General features: G+C 29.0%; 3 protein-coding genes across 4 annotated transcripts in view; 1 reads left to right on the top strand and 2 right to left on the bottom strand.

The window, feature by feature from the left end:
• The window catches only part of Ctr9 (RNA polymerase-associated protein Ctr9), a 41,356-nt gene extending 31,667 nt beyond the window's left edge, over positions 1–9,689 (bottom strand). For both annotated transcript variants that reach the window (XM_014430138.2, XM_014430139.3), the window contains exons 1-8: positions 9,442–9,689; positions 9,218–9,316; positions 5,655–5,894; positions 4,737–4,883; positions 4,539–4,660; positions 4,197–4,392; positions 2,790–2,897; positions 1,656–1,775 (exon numbers count right to left, since the gene is read on the bottom strand). In XM_014430138.2, coding sequence (XP_014285624.1) covers positions 1,656–1,775; positions 2,790–2,897; positions 4,197–4,392; positions 4,539–4,660; positions 4,737–4,883; positions 5,655–5,894; positions 9,218–9,316; positions 9,442–9,483 — 1,074 coding nt within the window. In that variant the 5' untranslated portion in view covers positions 9,484–9,689. The remainder of the gene's footprint in view (positions 1–1,655; positions 1,776–2,789; positions 2,898–4,196; positions 4,393–4,538; positions 4,661–4,736; positions 4,884–5,654; positions 5,895–9,217; positions 9,317–9,441) is intronic.
• A 190-nt stretch (positions 9,690–9,879) lies between these two features.
• On the top strand, positions 9,880–11,640 carry LOC106686701 (zinc finger HIT domain-containing protein 2). The gene has a single exon (XM_014430140.3). It carries the CDS (start codon positions 10,006–10,008, stop codon positions 11,098–11,100), a length of 1,095 nt encoding a protein of 364 aa, XP_014285626.1. The 5' UTR covers positions 9,880–10,005; the 3' UTR covers positions 11,101–11,640.
• Positions 11,641–14,186: 2,546 nt separating this feature from the next.
• Positions 14,187–20,452, bottom strand: LOC106686702 (large ribosomal subunit protein uL11; the record flags this gene model as incomplete). The annotated part of the gene is given in 6 exon segments (XM_014430141.2): positions 14,187–14,232; positions 16,000–16,086; positions 16,171–16,289; positions 18,060–18,240; positions 19,840–19,913; positions 20,181–20,452. Coding segments are annotated over 5 exon segments (498 nt in total). The 3' UTR covers positions 14,187–14,232.
• Between the last annotated feature and the right edge of the window lie 2,293 nt (positions 20,453–22,745).

The following is a 22,745-nucleotide window of genomic DNA, read 5'->3' as shown; positions in this document are numbered from 1 at the left end:
ATATTGTTGACCTAAATTAAATAAATGAAATAATGAGGAAGAAAGCCTACTATCTTGCCCCAGGCCAGGGACCAGCGGTGGCCCTTTTAACAATGTAAGTTTAAAATCTGAAGCAACTAAATATAAACCTTATAACTTCTTGTGGTTTATGATTGACTTCTCACACAAATATAAAAAAATAATAATAATAATGATATACAAAAAGAAGATTGTCCGGGAAGCAATAAAAAAAAACTCAAATAGTAATTAAAATATTTAATGCGAGCCAACGATTTGCCCCTGGCTGCAAGGCTTCATTAGGACTTACTGAATGGAAGTAAACACAAAAATCATTTTTGTGTTTACTTCCATTCCATACATTCATAAATACATTGCTGTGGTGTAACATGTGTACAATACCAAAGGCAGAGGGCCAGGGCCTATATAACCACTGATAAGGCAGTGAGTATTTAGGAGGCATTGGTGAGGTCTGAGATTCCGGCCATCACTCTTTTCACTGACAGGCTACTGCCAGTCAAGCTGTGTTTGAAGCTAGTTGGTTTTTTGGACTCTTTCTCACAGACTCGCCAGCAGTAATTCTGGTTCACCGACTCTCCACTCTGGAGTCAGCCTGTGTTTAGGAGCACTGTTTCTCCATTGACACTCCCCCATCTTCATATTTACACCAGCTCATCGAAAGTGGCCATCTCAGATGAGATATATTAGACTTGAGAGGTATAGTCCATATGCGCATATCGAAACCCAAGGACATCTACTGTGAGTGACTATTGGTTTTATTTCCTTGAATTTGCCAATGTTTCAAATCATTAAAAGACTAAATAATTTTTTTTATTAAAACCAGAATAAGCTTAATTTTTGTACTAATATAAATATTTTACTGCTTTATAATTCATATAATTTTGTATAGATTAATTTCTTTTATTTACACTTCTTTGTATTTTATTATCATTAAATTTTGTCAATCACTTGGAAGGTTATTTTTTTATCATTTCATTTTCTTCATTATTTTGATTTTTGTAAGATTTATTTCAGGTCCACCATTTTTTTTTTTTTTTTAATCCGAACAAGCGAACACTTTACTCTGGGGATGAGAATAGTATTTTCAATTGAGAAAAACCCCTCGTCCCAACAATAATAATGTGAGGAGGAGATGCTCAGGGGTGAGGTCAGGATGGATACACAAATAAACAAAACTTATTTATTTTTGCCGACGTTTTAAAAACAAGATAACAACCTTAATTCAGAGAAAAAATAATAATTTATAACTCCTTTCCCTGAATTTTCATTTTGAATTTCAAGATAAAATATATTAAGGGAAAACTATTGAAAATGAATAACATTATGGCGCTATTCACACTTGTGATCGGACTTTTTAAATTATAGAAAAAATTTTCTCCTCCCTAGACAACTTTTACCAAAAATTGACTCTTTGGGAGCATAATTCGTATTAATTTTTTTTTTTTTAATTTTAAGTACAATGGATAAAAATTAATAAAGATTAGAAAATAAAACTGAGTAGAAGAATATATATTTTCTGAAAAATCTAAATCTTAATAATTATAAATTAATATATTAATTAATGCTACATTTATTAACATGCACAGATCTTCTATTAATACCAATTAAAAATAAATAAGTTTAAAAAAAAAACTTACATTTTCAGTATCTCCTTTGTATATATACATCTGACCAAGGCCAAAATGGGGAAGGACAAACATAGGCGGAGCAAACTGGGTGGCCTGATAATAGTACTGAAATGAATGATCATAGTCCCCCTGAAAAAAACAAAACAAATAAGATAAAATACTGGAATGAAACCAAAGGATCAAGTTTAATAAATAAAAGTTTCAATAGAAAAAAATTCAGATTGATAAGAAATATATATAGATAAAGTATAGAACCGAAATGTTTCCTAAAACATAAAAATTATATAATTTATTTAAATAAATAAAGATTTGTATCCATTTTAGCCTCAAAACATTTTTATTCTATTTATTAGTCCAACGTTCCAATTCAGCCATTCTCAGGGATAATCTTAATACAATTTTAGAACTAAATCATTTAAAAAACAACTTCGTTCAAGCTATTCTGCACAGGTCAATCCAACAAGTTACCCTAATTAGTAAATTTTCACATTATATTAAAAATTATTCATCACAGTCACCTTCTTTGTTAAAAAAAAAAATTTGTATTGTAATAAATTTCAACAAAGAAGGTGACTGATAAATAATTATAATTTTTAATTTAATGTGAAAATTGACTAATTAAGGTAATTTTTTTGATTGACTGGGGCAGAATAGCCTGCGCATGAAATTGTTTTTTAAATGATTTAGTTCTAAAATTGTCCCTGAGGATGGCCAAATTGGCCGAAATGTCGGACTTATTAATAGAATAAAAACGTTTTGAGACTAAAATGGATACAAATTTTTATTTATTTAAACAATATTAACCAGTTTCAAGAAAGTGTAAGATTATAAATAAAAATTATATTTTAACTCATTATAAAAAGACTAAATTAAAAAGTAGGAACTAAATTTTTAGCAATCAAATAAGAAAAAAATTAATTATAATTTTAAACCACAAAAAGAGAATATATGTATATCGATTAAACCCTTATTTCTTACAATGCTCAATAAAAGTGACTTTCGAATTCTGTGCTTCTCAATAAATGGAATTCTAGTGGTTTTTTGTCAATAATCTGTACATGGTATCAAATATAAAGTTGAAACAAGAAATCCAAAATCTAGAAAAGTACTTGAGGATCAAGAAAATCTAAAAAGAAATAGTACCTGAACATGGAAGGCCCTGGCCAGTTGGTAACAACTTTCTGCTCTCATCGCCTCATTTTCTGTGTTATGAAAAGCATGTAAAGCCAAATGTTGAACTTTGTAATAATCCTGAAATTGAAAATAATAATTAATTTATAAAGAAATCCAACAAATATAATCACTTGCTAAGTTAAGAGAACAATCATAGTTTGTGCACTTGTCTAGGATGCCAACAACAAGTTATCTTGTATTTTTTATTTTTTAATTACTATGCTTAACAATATTTAAAAATTTCATCATTGCTGCCCAAATATTGAAATACAAAAAAAAAGAATACAAGATAACTCGTAGTTCTTGTCTCAGGCAAGAAAGAGAACTCTCGTTATCTCATTATTGGCACAAATGTATTAAAAATACCATCGCTCCAAGTTTCAAAATGATCTGGCACTACTAAATTAACATAACAGGTGCATCAAATTACATTTTCCTATAATGCTAAATCAGACTTATTTGTTTTAATTTTAATTATGAAGGTCATAATAATTCAATTAATCAGCAAATCGTGACCTAAATGCCAAGCTCTTCTAACTAAAATGATAAATATAGGAAGTTAGGTGGTTTTGGAATTATTGTAAAGATGTGTCACAGTATCTTTTTCATTTTATAAAGTAACAATAATAAATTAGAAAAACACATGGCTAACATGAATGAAAAATTAAACATTATGACAAATAAACCGTAATTTACAAATTAAAATCAGCAGTGCTTGGATAAATATTACATGGATGAAACGACAAAAAAAACTTAAAACACAGGTTAATCAGCATAAAATTAATGTAAAAAATCCTCAAAAAAACATAAATGCACCAGCAATGGCTAGACATAGAATAAGAAATAACCGCAATAAATCAGAAGATTTATTGAATCAATTTCAACTACAAAATGCATAAAAAATTTAGTGTATTATAAAACAGACATAAAAAGAATTGTCCAGCACTATGACTTTATAATTAATTAAATTAGCATATAGTAATTGATGAACATGAAAGTTCTGGCCGATTTAGCAATATTTATTGTAAAGATACCACAGTACAGGCTCCCTGGTTGAGACAGAGTGCAGTGCAGTGACGAATGAACATTAAGCAGCCAGGGTTTTTTCATATAAAAGAAATAATTATTAATAACTGAATTCTATCGAACATCTAGGATTTTAAGTAAATAATTTTATTACGGATAACGAGAATACACATTGTAATATAATTCAAATTATAGAAAAAAGGACAAGTGTACTAACACAAGGTAGTTGAATAATAAATATTTTTATGTTTATTTTTGGCTTTCTCTCAATTATTAAATAAAAAACAGTTATCAGAATTTTAGATAGTGAAAATTCATATTGAATAAGCATATCAACAAAACAAGTTATACCTTTTTGAAAAAAAAATGGTTCGCCAGATGGTTCAGCACCATTGGATTTGTAGCATCAATAGTGTAAGCCTTGGACAACATCTGGACTCCAGCTTTTATATCTTCAGGTTGCTGTTTGTTAAGGCGAAGAATAGCTAGGCCAACGAGTGCTCCAACACACTGCGGATCCAATTCCAAAGCCCTTTCAAATGCCAATCTGTGAAATATAGAAATAATAATTTAACCTTAAGAGGATTACTTGTAATAGAATAAATATCTTTATTAACATACATTTAAATTTATGAACACACAAATTACTGCTATTGAAATCAAAGGGGTAAAATTATGAAATAAATAATGTACCTCGCTTTTTCCTGATTTCCAAGTTTCATGAAACAATGTCCCATACCTAAACGAACAGCAGCAGGACAATTTGGATTTGTCCGAAGAGCCTTTTTATAAAATGCCAAGGCACCTCGAAAATCCTAAAAAGAATAAGAACAAGGAATAAACATCAATTTAAATTAATTTTAAAAGAACTATTGAGACGAGAAAGCTTACCTTCTTGTTGTATGCAATACAAGCCTTTCCCAAAAGAGACGGAATGTTGTTTGTTGACTGATTTAAGACAAAATTAAATTGAGCATCAGCCTGTTCCATTTTATCACCTTCCAGAAGACAAAAATATGCTCTTCCAAGCAAGTGATTCTAAAATTATTTAAAAAGCATTTTTAAGAATAATACTGATATAAAATGACAAGTTGTAAAAATTGAATGTATTAGGCAACGTTTCACAATTTTAACATTGAAATACTTAAAATTCATTGTACAACCAAGTTTTTGAAGAAAATGGAGGAGAAACAAAACTCTACACCATGAAACTTAAGTTCAACTCAAATAAGCAATAAATAAATTTTAAGGAATTGAATTAAATCAAATCTATATTTCTATATATTTTTAAAACCATTATTACAACTAAGTTATTCCTCTTACTCTATAATGTCTTCCATTCCTGAATATAGTAGAAAACAAGAAAATGAAAAAGCCAACTTTGTAGTATTATTAAAATAGGAAGGTAAGAGAGAGAACGGCAATATCAATAATATAAGAAAATTAAAAAACCTTGTTCCTATTTTTAAAAAAATCAAATTTAAATAATAAAACATAAAAATTTTTATTATATACTGAAAAAAATGCATATTTAAAAATCTATTCAAAATTCATTCAATGATTAATCGACAATAATTTCAATTCAACAGAAGTAAAAAAAAAAAAATTATCCTCAAAAACAAAACTAATACACAATTTATAAATGATAGAAAAATTAAATTTCTTGATTGTTTTGAGAAATAAAGATATTCAGAAAACTATATAACATTTTCAATTTAATGTAACATACAACTTTGATTAATTGTAAACAAAGTCTTCTATAAGGTAAACATTTTTATTTATTTATTAATTTTCTTTTTAAATACTAACCTGATCGTACATAATGATTTTATCAGCTGTAGTATACAAATCAGTAGCTTTGGTGAATAAGTCTCGTTTTTTATCTTTATTTTTCTCTCGATTAGCCTGCTGAACATAATATGCAGCCAGCATATCTAACGTCCTCATTTGATCTTTTTCAAAATCTCTATAATTGATATTTGCGTCCACTTGTGATGATTCCAACATTTCAAGAAATACTTTGATATTTCCTTGTTTGTAGTATTCGAGCTGAATAAACATAAAATTGTTATATTGACATATGAGCACAATACTGTAATGATATAATCTTTATAATTCAAGAGAGTATAAAAAAAGTTTGATAAAATATAAAGAAATACTTTGATATTGCCTTGTTTGCAGTATTCGAGCTAAATAAACATAAAATTGTTATATTGATATATGGGCACAATACTGCAATGATATAATCTTTATAATCGAAGAAAATTTCAAAAGAACAATTTAGCTTTGAATCAGCCAAGGTGAATTTTGTAATATAATCATATTAGAGTAATATTTAGATTACTTTCTAATTTAAATAATTAAAATTTTTAGAATTTTTTAAAATATCTGTTCAAGCTGTTACCCTAGTAATTATCAAATGATCTGTCAGAATTAAAAATATACTCCTGCCAAAAAGTTTCAAATTCAAAATTTAAACTGTTTCTGTCCTGAAAATAGTAATGTTGTGGAGATGACAACAACTCTATCTCATTAATAACAAATTAAAAAATAAACCATTATCCATGAGAAAAATTGATATTGGTGCTTAATGTCAGCATAAAAGTGGGGAATTATGATGAAGAAAAACATAATAAACATGAAAAATTAATTTTATTACAAATACAAAATTATCAAAAATTAAATTAACCCTCTAACTTGTTGGACTTCTTCCCTCAACCTTTACCAGCAGCACTATCAGTAGTTAATTATCAATACATTTGTTTAAATGATAAATAATAAACCATAATACTAATAAATATAAAATAATAAACCGAGGTATCAATAAAAATTCAAGACTCCAATCCAAAATTTTAATTCTGTTACAGAGGCCTGAAAGATCTCAAAGTGGCATATTTCCTAAATTTAATAAAATTTCCTAATTTAACTTGTTATCTAACAAACCTTAAATTAAAAGTAGCCATGATTGATAAGGACCCAACCACATAGATAATATAAATTTCTTTACTAATTAAGTCAGCAGGGGTATAAAACAGCTTTACTCAAAATAAAGCTATAATCATAGACATGTGTAATTAAAATTAGACTTTTTTTTTTTAGCATCCTAAAAATTATGCATTTTTTAAAAAACAAAGGTCTAAGTTTCTCAAAAGATGAAAAATACCAACTGTAAACTTTGACAAATGTGTTCTTGTAAAATATTGAAAAACTAGACTCAGAAATTGTTACCATTTACATGACAGACAATTATAGGGAAGAATGAGGACAGAACTGCTAAAATGGAAAAACAGAAAAGCACCTGGCAACATTAAAATTTACAGATTAAATTTTGTGACAGACAACACAAAATCTACATGTCTTATCTACACCCATAGTGATCCTCTTCAGAGGATCTCAAACATTTTTTTGACATACCACCCTTGGACTAAACAATTTTGGGACACCCTTGTTAACATAAAAAAAACCGATGTCATCAGTATCAATGTTGTTAAAATACTCAATTACTTCTTCCGTTAGGAATGAAGCCTTCTGATAGAAATTAAAATAGTATTTGAGACCAACCCCTAATATCAATCTTCACAAGTACTTAATAGAGGCACTAAGACTTCATACAAATCACATCCTACATTCAATTTCAAAAAAACACAGAATTGATCGATCTAATAACTAAAATAATTTGTTTACTTTAATCAATATTTTTTGAGATTATCTCAGAAAATTTCAATGAAGCAACCAAGTTTTTTTTTTTACTGTTTCAGTTGATAATAAGGATGATATAGGGTAGGGAGTGTAATGATAACTAACTTTGTTTCTACTTCATATAAACCTGTGTGATATAGTTGAAGGGTAGACAATAAATTAATATATTAAAGGCTTTGGTGGCAGAGAGAATTATTTGTAGACCTTGTATTAACTTCAATGATAATATCAACTTCAATAATATCAATCATATCACAGTAATATAACTTCCTTGTAACATAGTAATTTTGAAGTAATGATGGTTAGGGATCTTCTATTAAATACTAAGAGTTTAGTGTTATTTATCCAACTTATACTTTATGACTGTTGGGAGTTATCTCCCTCCCCCCTACAATATGCATAATTGACCCTTGACTCATTAATAAAGCCATCATGAAATGTTATCATCAGATTTGTTCCAACTCCAAGTTTTGATCATCATCAAACTAGTGAGTACATACGCACAATGGTTTTTCCTTTAAAAAACCTGTACCTCACATTTTCCTGCCAATTCGATGACAGTCAAAACTTGTGCCAGAATAAGCCTCATATTTTAGGCATTATTAACAGTTTTAGCTAATATTTTAAGCTTCAACCTTAATCGTTAGCTTATTTGGGTTCTACTAAATATCATCAAAATAAATTTAACTTTGAAAACAACACTATTCTACATTTCTTTATAGTTTCAATGCATTTAATTTTCTTATAAAATTATGGTTTTATAATCATGGCCATGTACAAGGCACAAAAGTTTTACGACAATTTCTGAGACTCGACAGTTATGGGGCCTGAACTTCAACATAAATGAGGATTTTTAAATATAAAGTTATATACTGGAAGTTTATTGATTGACCGTGTGTAAAGATGAAAGGAATATGGTCTGGGTGCGGTCAAAAAAACTCAAATAGTAGAATTATACTATTTTATTGAGCCAACGTTTGACCGCACCCGGACCATATTCCAATGACCAACCCTTAGCCGGACAACCAATGACCGCACCCGGACCATATACCTTTCATAAAGTTATATAACGTTTTCATTGACCACTGACTAAAGTATAGCGTAATAACAAAAAGACCTTTGGCTGACCTGTGCTAGTAGTAAGGAGCATTTCAGCAGGCAATGAACAAACTAAAAGAAGCAATAATGGGAATGTGGATCTCTCACTCCACCAAAATTCATTGAGAAAGGAAAATGTTGGGAAAACTTGTCGTTTCAAATATGCTCAGGTTAACAAAGCAATTAGCATAATATTCTGTTCGCAAAATTTGTGTGTAAATTTATAAATATATGCTTTATTTGTAAGGACTACTACAAAAAATAAAAAATTAATTGTTTAGTTAATCTAAAGCTATTGCAAAGTGATGCTATGTAGTATTAAAAATACTAAAATCCCATACAATCTTTAGGGGAACTGCACAATGACAAATAATCAATTATTATAAATGAAATGATATAAAATATCTTTATCATAAACAATAAATTAAATAATATTTCTAACATTATTTCACGACTATATAAATCCATTATTAGAGATTAATACACATTCACACAAACAAGTTTGTTTTCTTAACACCTCAAATTATATTAGAACAGAAAAAAATCAAATCAAGACTCAAATAAAAGTGATTTACCGCCAAAGCAACCCAAATATGAAGTTGAGCATTTTCTTGCCGTAAAATGCTGAGCACTTCTTCTCCATCTGGAAGTTGATCAAAACACAACTCGATGACCTAAAAAAATTACAAAATTATTGATGAAAACAATCTTAAAATCATTGACTGTGAAATTGGAAATATTGCGAACAAACCACAAATATAACTAACAAGTAAGAAATAAATATAATTTTGAAACATACCTCATCTGTGTCTTTCAAAGGGATTTCTATAGAATTAGTCATTTTGGAGTATTGTAAGCACTGAAACAACACTTCACACTTTTGATGATACAAATATTTCTAACAAAAAATAAGAGTCAATATTACCATTTAATATGGTTCAGATCAATCTTTTAAGGCAGTAATTTCATTTCAAACAGTAAAAACTTCAAATTCCAAGTTCAAATATGTTAAACACAAACAACTGGTAGGGGAAGGTTATGTTTATAACGTGCTCAATAATTTCTTCTGGAATACATGTACTTCCTTTCGTAATCATCACTGTAATATTTTTTCCTTAATTTTAATGGATATTTATTTAATTCTGTGTCAGATATGTGAGTATAAGGATTATTATTATTCCTTGTTGTTCGCTGCGAGATCAAGTTACTTTTTTATAAATGATTGGTTATCATTCTGTTTATCTAAGGTTATGTTTTTGTTTGTTTTCTGCAATAAGTGATTTTAGTTGTATGGTGAAGTTTGTTGTATATATTTTTAAGTTACCTCTAAATATTTTTTTGTCATAAACTTTCGTTCTTTAAAATGGCTTCATCATCTGATCCAGTTGATCCAGATGCTGTATATTTATGTAAATTTTGTTTAATGAAAAAAGCTAAATATGTTTGTCCTAAATGCGGAACTCCTTTTTGCTCAGTAAATTGTTACAAGTCTGAGGATCATGTTGATTGTTCTGAGGCGTTTTACCAGGAATGGGTTGAAGGAGAACTTAAAGGTAGTAAAGTCTCTGTTGATGGAAAAAAAAAGATGTTAGAAATTTTAAAAAGGATATCCAATGAAGATGCTGCCTTTGATGAAGAGTTAGATTCTGATGATGAAGCATCATTACCTGATTTGTCAGAGCGTTTAGCTGGAATTGATATTAATGATTCTGATGTGGTTTGGGAAAAATTATCAGTCACTGAACAGGCTGCATTTAAAGAACTAATTAAAACTGGAGATATTTCTTCATTAATACCAGCTTGGGAACCTTGGTGGTTTCAAAGAATCAATAAACCTAAGTTAGTTGAAGTTGATAAAGATTTCTTTTCTGATGGTGCACTTGAAGAAATTAAAAAAAAATGCCCTCGTCATTTAAATAATATTAAACCATTATCAGAAATAACAAAAATAAAGCCATCACAAAGTGTGTCTTTTGATCTTATCAATATATTGGGTGGTTACTGTATTACGGTTAGGTATTATAATGGCAGTCATTTTGATTTTCCTGAGGAGGCTGCGTCGGTAATTCATAAATTATCTAAAAGTTTGACATCTCCACAGAAATTAGTTAGTGCTGAAGTGGCATTAGATGCTGTGGGATTGGAGGCACTTACATATAGTGGTATTGAAGTAACTCAGGATGACATAGAATCAATGAAAACTGATGTTAAAAGAATAATGGATGGCCCATCAAGTAATAATAAAACATATTATATGCTTTCTTCATTTTCAGACATGTATAGGCTGTTTTCAAACATTACCTGTAGTGGACCTAAAGCAGTTAAAGGAAAGTTTAGTACCATGTTTGATAACCCTGATCCTGATATAGAATTATTGAAGAAAGATGATTGTAAAATAATATTGAAGAGATTAAAGTATTTCCTTTCCTGGCTATTGGAATATGGAAATTTGAGTTGAAAGTGTTGATCTTTAGTGATGCCTATTGAATTTTTGAATACTTGACTACTGGAAATACTATTCAGATAACTAATTTGTTCTGTCAGTTTTAAACATAATGGCTGTTATATTTTATCATTGATGCTATGCATCAATGTTTTACTTATTGCATTATTGCCCACCTTTGAAATTTGTCTTATTTAGGTATAAGTTTTCTTTTATCTGATTTAAATTTTCATAGTATATTAAAAGTCAGGACTACTTATGTTAATTTGCCTAATTTGAATTCTTCCTATGGTTCATTCCTATATTACAAGGATTTGTCTAGGCATCTTTTTAAATTTCAAAGTTTTTCTGTTTATAATTATATGAACTTTTGTGTCATAATGGCATTTCTTTCATGTTGAGAATGAAACACATTCTATAAGTTTTGCAGCCCATTTGTATTGGGTTGTTACACACACAACATACCTATACCTAGTTAACAATTACTTATTAATTGTTACAAAAAGGTTTTATAGACATAATAAATTTAAAATACATGATTTTTTTATTCTTAGATCTTTTTCTCTGTTTTCATTTTTTTTTTCTTCTTTTTTAAACATTTTTTCCATCATTTACCTACATATCTAAGTATAATTATTCCCTTTTAACCCAATCTTTTACTTTTTTCCCTCTTTATTAAATATAAAATAAAATAAAAATATATAGTATACCTTTTAAACAAAGTCAAACATATACACATAAGAATTATTATTCTTACACATAAGTAATATTCAATTAGAATCTAAAAAAAAATTAATTATCTCCAAGGATATAAATACACGCTTACATTAAAACACAAGTGATAATTATGAAAAAAAAAATTAAAACAATGTAATGAATTTATAAAATGCAATAGACATATTGGTATTAATATTTACTTTGTATATTTTTAATATTAACAGTATTAAATATTAAAAATATACAAAAAAAAAAAAATTATATAGGTATAGTGGCTTTCTTCATGTGTTGCCGTACATGCAATGGTGGGTGACTCTCAGCAAGTTAACTATTTTCTGCCTGTTTTGCTACATCATGGGCATTGACAAAAAGTTCCTTCATAAAGCTCCTAGTTCCATGAGGTCAGAACCAAAGGCCTCTGAGGTTGAAGTCCTCATGGAATTTTTCCTTAAGGAAAGGAATGCCTTTATCAAAATTTTCTTCTTTTCCCTTTATTTGGCTAGTCAAGGTCATTACTTTCATATCTTATGGTGGGTCCAAAATGATTGCTGACTTCCCCATCTTAGGGGAAGCGACAATACACGTATATTGTCTAGGTACATCCATATCCATGCAGTAGATACAAAATAATGAAAAGAACTCTTGTAATACGATAAGCAAATTACAAAAAAATACTCTTTTGAAAATAAACTCTTAATAGATAGTAATACTTAGCACAGTAGGTGGGATCCTACTATTTATTGTTGTTTGGTATTTCTGAAGTTAAGTATGGCTGCTTCAAATTACACAGTACAATCATGTTAATAGTTGTGTCCTTCAATTTAATGCATATTGAGATATGTAACACCAAGTTCAATTATATAAGGAGCAGAAATAAAATAGAAGGAATAATTATGTCCATACAAAGTAAAATTGTTGTAAATTCCCTGATGGAGCATTGACCACATGGTCAGAACTCACCCCTTCCTCTGAGATGGGTGACATTAATTTAAATCCACATATAATTCAATGACACACCTGGTAGCATAATAGTAGTGGTTGTGTTAGTACTGGAGGACTTGTATTTTTCAATGAGAATTGTTTAGTATGTTTTATTATCAAGATTGATTTAATATTTTCTCTGCAGGCCATATCAGTAATTTAGAGTTATTAATTACAAGCCACCAACCAAAAAGTTAATTTTTAATTACTTATTTGACAAAGAAAAGTCAAAACCTTTAAGCCTTGCAACAAGTTACTCTTTGCTCTATCAAAAGCACACATAAAATGATGACTAAATATTAAAAGAGAAGAAATTTTCACTTTATTCATGCCAGTGATTGCCATCACCATTAATTCTCATACCTAAGGGAAATGGGTCATTAGCAGTTTGTGTTGATCACTGAGCAGTTGTCAGCCAGCCACTTCTTTCAGTGTACTACCAAAAACCATAATCACGTGATTAATTTTAGAGTTTTCAATTTTTTCTCTATATGTACTCAAGTTAGAACAATTATATCTTACATAAAAATTCTTCTTCCTGATCATGGAAGGTAATTAAAGGCAGTTTCAAGTATATTGTTACATTCTAGCAGGTTTTTAAAGTATTATAGGCTATTTTATGTAGAGAATGTATGTGTGGTTTAACCCTAAAACATTGCGATTGGCTTCACCTTAAATAAGTAAAACAAGAAGCACTAATTTTTTGACTAAGTTGAACTTAGTTAAAAAAAATGTTTTTGAAGGATCATCAAAGCTCTAAGCAATTACTTAAGGATCAAAATGTAAAATTTTTAGAAACTCTTTTAACTCAAGAATTAACCTACATGCTTCAAAAATCGCTCACCCATTTTAATTATTACTCAAGAAAAGAAAATTTTGTCTAAAATGGTTGATTATGGAATCCTAACATTTCTGTTAATGTATGGATCATGATTCTTTTTATCTTATCATACATTCTAACAACCAACATTTTCAATCAGGGATTTTGGTTAACTATTAAATGAAAAAGCCTTGTGTATTTGGGTTTAATTGAGGCAGTTCTTCAATATGAACTCTCTAGGTTTGGTAGCTGCAAATACCTTTTCCTTCATTAAACATACTAACCTAATCCTTGCTAGAAGACATTTTAAAAAAATTGTAATCAAGAAATAATTACAGTAAACTTGAAAATTGTATGAACCTCTTAAAATTATAAATTTATCTTTTGCCTATATAATTTAAATAACTTAGGAATGGTGTAGAACAACTCTGGCCTGTAACTTACAAATAAATTCAAATGTAAGCAACCTAAATACAAATACCTGAAAACAAATATTTTCTTCTGGCAATAAAGTTATACAAAACTTTTCATTAATTTATTTTTTTGAAAAGGACAATGGATAAGGTAAAAATAAAACAACAAATTAAAAAGGATGATAAAAATATTTATTTATCTCCCTACTGGACAACCTGAAAAAAAAAAAGAAAAAAAATTATATCGCAAAGAAATAAACAACTATTTTTTAAACAATTTACTTGTCTTTCCTTTTAATGAATCACAGGAGATATCAATATTTTATTTTTAATAGAAAAAACCAACAAAAATTTCACATTAATTTCTGACCCCAAATTTTTAATAGTAAATATAAATATGGTGCGCTCTGCACCAGAAGATGAAAATTATTAACATTTTTTTATTGTTATAAATATTCATATTTTAGGACTTTTCTAGGTGAGAGTAATGAACATATATTTTAGGAGATGGTTGGGAGTACGGTAAAAATAAAACACAAATAAGTTGATGTAACTTATTTAATCGTGCCAACGTTTCATAAGTCATCCACAGTCAACTATCTCTCATAATTAACAAATATTTTGTTCCTGCCAACAATACAGCAGTTTAACCTAAGATAAAGCCGTAATGCAATCGAGAAAGATTGGGTCTAGGCACTTTCCTAAAAGAATTAATATTTCACTTATTCCTTTTTTCTCCTTTATTTATTTATAAAATTCTTTAATATTTTGTATTCATTTATTGTTTACTATTGCTAACAATGAGTACTGTTTTTTTGTTTAAATAAACAAATGTAAGGTATTTTAGAGGAAGATTTTTTAAAAATTCATCATTTAAAGCCCTGTAGTAAGACCTAGTTTATCATTAAAGACCATTGATATGGTTATTTTAATCAAAATCTTTGGAATAGTAGTTTTTGAGAAAATGGATTCTATAAAGATGTACTTCCGGTCAGTCCATTTTTTTCGGAAAAGTTTCAGTCACATTCCAGGTATATGCACACCTTAAATACATAATTTTAGTTTCATAAAACTAATCATTTTTAAACTAGGCTGTTTAATTAAAATCTTTGGAATAGTAGTTTTTGAGAAAATGGATTCTATAAAGATGTACTTCCGGTCAGTCCATTTTTTTTTCGGAAAAGTTTCAGCCACATTCCAGGTATATGTACACCTTAAATACATAATTTTAGTTTCATAAAACTAATCATTTTTAAACTAGGCTGTTCAAAGACCATTATGTGAGACTAGTAGGGGACCTCGAAACATTTCCATCAAAAACTCAAAATTCAAATTTTTTTTTATGATTATATCTTCTGCTACCTTTATTTCATATAAAAGTTAGTGAAAATGAAATAGTTCGCAACACAGCTGTAGCTTGTATACTTTTCTACGATAATTAGGTTTAACTTCAATACAAATTTATAAACATCTAACCAAATCAAAGGAAATTATGCAAAACCTTCTTCTCCAAGTTTTAACAAGAACTCACTGTACTACCTAGGAAGAAAATTAATAAATTGCCCCTCCTCAATGAACATTCACTTTCTTCGACATCTATTATATTTAAGTTTTTTTTTCATAATATATAAGAGTTCAATAACTTTCCACAGATTTGTACTTTAAGTACAAACTAATAATTCTTTAAAAAGAAAGACAAAATATTCCTTAGACATAAATTAAAAAGATTTTTTATTGAGGTTAACTCCTCAATGGCACAAAGTTGCTGCTGGAAGGTCGGTCGCAAAAAGTAACTGACCCACCGAACAGTGGATGGGATGCCAACCCCTACCAACTGCTGGAGCACGGTTTTTAATATTGACATTCAATTAATTTAAACTACTCCAATGTTATAATAACCAATTGATAATAACTATCTTAACATCAAACCAATAAATTTAGAATGAATGCCAAAATGAACCGTGACCCAGCAGTAATACTTACTCATTCATCTGCTACATCAATTTCTCCATCATTTATTTGGCAGATAACTTCAGTAGGAGTTTTTCCATCAACTGTACAACCAACAGACTAAAACAAAAAATATATATATTGATCATTTGTTCCAAAGTAAGGAACGTATTAATGAACAACTGAGAAAAAAAATATACTAACTTGGCATGTGCCGAGAATTTCCTTAATAGTACCCTCTAGTTTCCTAGACATGGATCTTGGTCTCATTGACCTGGCGATGGTGAGGATTTCATCAAAAGTGAGGTTACCATTATGTTTTACTAAAACATATATTAAACAGATATGTTAATAATTAAATAATATTACAAAGTAGGTTAAAAATATAAGATAAAAAATAATATTATATTATCTTTAAAATAATTATTTTTTATAAAATAAAATAAGAGATTTAGCTGGAGTGTTGTATAAGAGCATATAACCTCATAACAACAAACTTTAACAGTGACATCAGTAAAATGCAGCCAATAGGAATTTTTCATAATAAATATCAAACGGTAATTCCTTTTATCATCATCTGCCACTAACTCAGACATATATAGTGCTGAGAAAAAGTTATAATACAATGTCAATTTGAAATAATTAAAAAAAAAATGATGACCGAATAAAAAATATTGTATGAAGTGAAAAGTATTATTAAAAAACTTAATAAATACACAACACAAGCCAAAAAATAATATGTCCTCCCTCCCTTGCATCTTTTAGTGCTCAGCAATGTATTTTAATTGATTAAAATTAAAGGCAATATATTTTAATTGATTAAAATTAAAGGCAATATATTTAAATTGATTAAAATTAAAGGCAATATATTTTAATAGGTTAAAATAAAGAGGCTATAGACTTTGAAAAACTTTGTCCTAATAATTGCACTTTATAACTATACCAATAACAAAGCACAGATCATCTATAGAACTTTACGGTCTTTCATTTTTTTTATATAAAGAAATTCCCATTAATGTTCCATAAGATTAAGGTAAGCCATGAATCATTAACAGGCATTCCATATAAAATCTAACAAGTTTTATTTGGTCCCATCTTTTGAAATCAAAAAGTAAGAGAACTCTCTTTCAAAAGATAGCTTACTATATGTAACGTATGGAATAAATATAATATTCTAAACGAATAGAATAAATGATAAGAACACAAAATGAGAATTTTTGTGAAAAAGGATTTATTTTTATTATGATGATACCCCATGTTTAAATCAAATTCAATGAAAGTTAACAAATATGAAGACATCAAAAAGACCAGCATCACAGATTGTAATTACAAATTAAACACTTTACTACATTATTTATAATTTTCAAAAACCATTAGGGCAAAACTTTATAAAATCAAACATTCAGTCATAATCGAGAAACAGACAAAGACACATGAAATTCTCATATTTTTCCTGACTTCAAGGAACCTCCATACCAGATTCGAAGAAAATAATTTGACCTGTTTAGTCGTAATCATAGGACAAACTGTCTTACAAAATACTAAACGGAAGAGTTGAAACAGGACCTCACTTAAGCATAGTCAATAATAAATAAAAGATTAACTAAAGCTTGTACAGAGGCTTAAAAATGGGATATTTACACAACAAAATAGGCAATAAGTGGCATCAGAAAAAAAAGCAGCCAAAACAATATTTTCATTTGAACATCAAACGGTAATTCCTGTTCTCATCATTTGCCACAAGCCCCCTTAATATATTAAATGATATTGATTATACTCAATTTATCAGAATAAAAATTTGACATATATATATATCAAGTAAAATGGATATTCATACACTACACTAAATATTACCTAAAAGCATTAAAATAAAATTTACAAAGAAATAAGGCTTCAAAAATAATCATCTCTTAATAAAATAGAGGAAGGGGTTGGGGGGAGAGGGAGGAATCATGGGGTCAATGACAACAGAACACACAACTTTATAGGCTACTTTTGCTAAAGCAATCCATAGATTAGATAAAAATCCTTTTGAAACATCCACCACTCTTCAAAAACATAAATAATATAAATCAAATAATACAATACAATACCTCCTTTGACTTTCTTCCTGTCCCTTGGTGGTTCTTTCAGGGCTTTTATGATAAGAGAAGCTGCTGATGGCACAACAGAGATAGCAGCTTGCCTGTTTTGAATAGTGAGACAAACTGTAATTTTGAGACCTTTCCAATCTGCTGTAGCTTTAGCTATATCATCACCAACTTTCTTGGGAGACTAGAATAGAACATTAGGACGACTATTAGCCTTGGGCTTAAAAACTATAAAATACTGACAATAATAAAGTTTGAGATGTAATATGTAATAAAATTATAAAAGCAGGACTCTTAAAAGCTTTTAAATAATATTGCATAAACTCTCCCTTTACACAGTAACTTAAATGCCTCATCAGGTGTACAACCGGCATGTCCCTCCCTTATTGAAACAAATTGAATTGGCTTAAGGAACAAAATAATGATGAGGTTGTTCTAAAATACATCAAATAATTGATGTAATCATAAGGGATAATTCATATTATCTCTTTAATAATGGAATATTTGGAGGAAGATGCGAAAAAAGAAACATAATCAAGAGATGTTCTTTTAAAACTTAATGTTAAATTTTTGATTAAAGATGTAAGAAATGATCCAGCAATTTATACTTACTCATTTTGAAAGAAGAGTAAATTTTTAGTAGAATCATAGATTGGCAGCTATCAAAGGAGAACTGGACAATTTGGTAATTATTGTATGTAGCCTGGTATATTAACTAAATAATGACTCAATTGTACGTTAACTTGACAAAGATGTTATTGGGAATTTCAGGTGGTTTTTAAATATTGCTCGATTAAACTATCTTGAAGTTTCCTCTTCCCATTTTAAGTTAATATTTCAAAAGTGATAATTTGTTAAAATAAGTCCAGCTTTTGAACAAGGTTGGCCAATGTATGACATGTTATAAGGTAACAGAAATCATAAAAAAATGCCATCCTTCCCAGCCAAACCCATCCAACTAAGACCCTTGGGGAGCGGCAGTCCTATATCACCTTTGAAATATTTGCTTAAAATGGAAGAGGAGACTTTCTGTTAGTTAAATATATAAAAAGCGCCTGAAATTGAAAAATTGCATGAAACTTTCCACAATTATAGTGAGTAGGTTGGTCGATATAAGACATCAATCTCACAAGAGATCATAATACTTTTAAAAAAAAAGGAAACCTGCATCCTGAAAGGCCATCCTTCCCGGCCAGACCCCTCCTCAACTAAGACTCCCAGGGATACAAGTTTTATATATTTTTTCTTAGATACTCTGCATTCAAAGTATTATGTTCATTTATGAGAAGGGGCATTATGGTTAGGTAATCGTGGTTTTATAGAAATATAATTATATACTTCGATAAAACTACAATTACCTCACCATAATACCCCTCCTCATGAATGAAGATACGAATACTTCGTATGCAGAGTATATAAGAAAACATGAAACTCAATATAAAACTTATAAGGAATTAGTGAAGAACTTCAAATAAATTTAGTGTATATATTTATGATAACCTTAAATATAAAAGGATGTTCAATATATCCCTGCAGAAAAAAAATTTTAAATTCACTTTGTGTTGGTAGGCTCAAAAATGGGTACACTAGTTGTTCATAAATGAGCTTAATTGTATTTACATAATTCTTCCCTTGGCAAATTTTTAGTCAATTTCATTTAGTTTAGTTATACTAGTGTTCTTGAACAATAAATAATAATAAACATATTGTAGTATTTTAAGGTTTATTTAGAAGTAGTTTACTGATCATTCAGTGGTATATGTATTAAATGAAATAAACTTACCAAACCGAGAGGTCCAATCTTAGGAGCGAGAGAAGATGTAGCTCCAACTTCACCACCAACACACCTCAAGAAAACTAGAACATTTAATTGGTTAGAATAAAACACGATCTACTTTGTTAAATAAAGTATATAATACTGTTAAATGTATACTGGATATTTAAAAAAAAAATCCAATAACATAAATTACTGTTTCTTTGAAAAAGGAAACAAATATCTGCTACGAAAATAGTTAATAATAAAGATTGAAACAACTAATTAACGATTATATATAAAATTCTTTTAAAATGAAGAAACAAATACCACGTGGTCTTAAAAATATTAACCTTTAATTTTAAACGTACCTGTTTTAACTTCGTTAGGATCAAACTTTGGAGGCATGATGGATAAATAAGATAATATGAACTAAGAGTAACACTAATGTGAAAACTATAGAATAGAAATACTACAATCCGTACGTTCCCAACAAACCGATGACGAATGTCAGACAACGCTTTCAGCACGAGAAGGGCCTGGTTGGAAGGTGAACCGAATTTCTCGATTTTTACAGCCTTCTTTATATCATAGTCATTTGAATAAAATATTGTATTAATAAAAATAATCTAGTTTCTGACAATTAAAATATTACAAAAATGCTCATTTCACTATTTAATACATAATTATACCGTGTTGTATTGGTAAACGAGCACAGCTATGAACTACTGAGAATATACTCTTAATGGGTAAAATAAAAGTCTGTTAATTATCAGTTCACTAGCTTTAGCAGAAAATGTTATGAAACGGCAACGATCTTCTATTTTAGACAAACGTAAGGATATCTTGGAATTTGAAACCGTAGAGATTGCCAATCCAGAAAAATCTAAGATAACAAAATCTAGTATGTCATTGTCGAGTGTAGTTTAGAATAGGTGCATGTCCCTGGCCCGGCACTTTCCGAATTTAGAGTTGAAACTTATACACGAATTAGTACCTAATTAGTACTAATTCGTACTAAAATTTCAGAATTAGTACCCAAAAAGATCGCGAGTTACGGGTGGAGGTATGCCAGCCCGGCCCTTTTCGAATTTTGAGTTGAAACTTATACACGAATTAGTACCTAATTAGTACTAATTCGTACTAAAATTTCAGAATTAGTACCCAAAAAGATCGCGAGTTATTACGACTTGTTCAATTCTTCCGGGTGGAGGTATGCCAGCCCGGCTCTTTTCGAATTTTGAGTTGAAACTTATACACGAATTAGTACCTAATTAGTACTAATTCGTACTAAAATTTCAGAATTAGCACCCAAAAAGATCACGAGTTATTATGGCTTGTTCAATTCTGCCGGGCCAGGGAAATGACAGCCCGGCACTTTTCGAATTTTGAGTTGAAACTTATACTACAGGATTGGGGTGGTAAGGAAAAAGGGTGAGAAATGTACCCTTCATGTTTGAGGTAATGAAATATATGTCATTTTGTGTGTCAAGGGAGGTGAAGTAGTTGTGAAAATGAAGAGAATTGGTATGAAAAGTAAAATAGAACCTTCAGTAATAAGTTAGACCATGCACTGATCATGTTTTCGTTGAATGCAGTGAAAAAGTTAGTAGCATACGGTCAATTATTTATATATATAAAACCATTTATAAATCTTCATCATATATGTTTAAAATTTCATTTTGTTTTAATTATATCAAACACTTATACGATCGTGAATTTAGGTGCTAAATTTTATGAACTAATCATTTTTATTTGCGTTTATCATTTAAACTTTTTTTTTTTAAAGTAAACAACATTCTTGACTTCGATAAAGGTGCCATTGTTACGATCTAAATGTTCTGGGTATAACATTATTTACAAATGGATTAAGTCTTCACAACTGAAAAGAAAATTCTTTTATTGTAAGCGGCAGTTCCGAGAATTCCTTGTGATTAAACGAATATCCTGCCTATTGATATAAAGGAAGAAAAACAAATAGTTTGTCTTCTCTTCATTTTCACCTATTTTACCTAACACCAAATATGTATAATAACTAAATAGCCTATGCGATTTGATGTAAGAATTAATTTACAATTATGTAATCATAAAATAAATAACGGATAATTTTTATTTGATATAAATTGACATATTTGGTGAAGGAATGGTTTAATTTTCTATTTAAAAAAATAGACTCAAATTTAATTCTGGAATCGTTATTTTGTAATAATGTACAACCATATTTAATGGCTTTTATTTGTTCAAGAGGAGTTAAATGTTCTATTGCAAAACAAATTTCTACCCGCTTCTGAAAAGTTTAACTAAATTATAAAATTTGTAATTTTCTGACCCTGTTGAGATTGTCCGCTAAGAGGGATTTCTCACTGTAAATATTTGTATACTCCTTATGGGAACGCGACCTATTGTTCTTAGAAAGTTATTATTTAACTATTTAAATAAAACACAAGACACCACGGAACACCTTTTTTTTTGTACGCTACATACAGTCGAATATTATTAAACATCGACCTTTACCAAAGGTTTTGTGTTCACCAATTTACAATACTTTGCTATGCTAATCAGGTAGTAGGGTATTTAAATACTTATATGCATTAAATACAAAACGGAAAAATATAAAGAGTAGTTTGAAATAAATAAATAGAAATGATAAGAAGAAGAAAACGTGGAAGAAGAAAACCGTTTTTAATTCGGTGAAAACGTACAATCCCACAATAGTACTAATGAATTTCGACAGTTTCTTCTGAATCATTTCAATTTAGATGTATTTTTGAAACAAAAACAGACATTATTCTGAAAGAGAAATGTACATACGGTTGGAAATTAGCTTTATTCCTCTTTAGTTTTTCAGGAAGTGATGACACTTGGTTGTCAACGCTTCTCAATAGTTTTTATGAAGATACTTAAAATAGTAATGAAAAATCATTTTTTTAATAAAT

Source organism: Halyomorpha halys, unplaced genomic scaffold, assembly GCF_000696795.3.
Source record: "Halyomorpha halys isolate HHAL.00 unplaced genomic scaffold, Hhal_1.1 Scaffold862.1, whole genome shotgun sequence".
Taxonomy (NCBI): Eukaryota; Metazoa; Arthropoda; class Insecta; order Hemiptera; family Pentatomidae; genus Halyomorpha; species Halyomorpha halys.
This window is presented reverse-complemented; position numbering and strand designations above follow the sequence as displayed.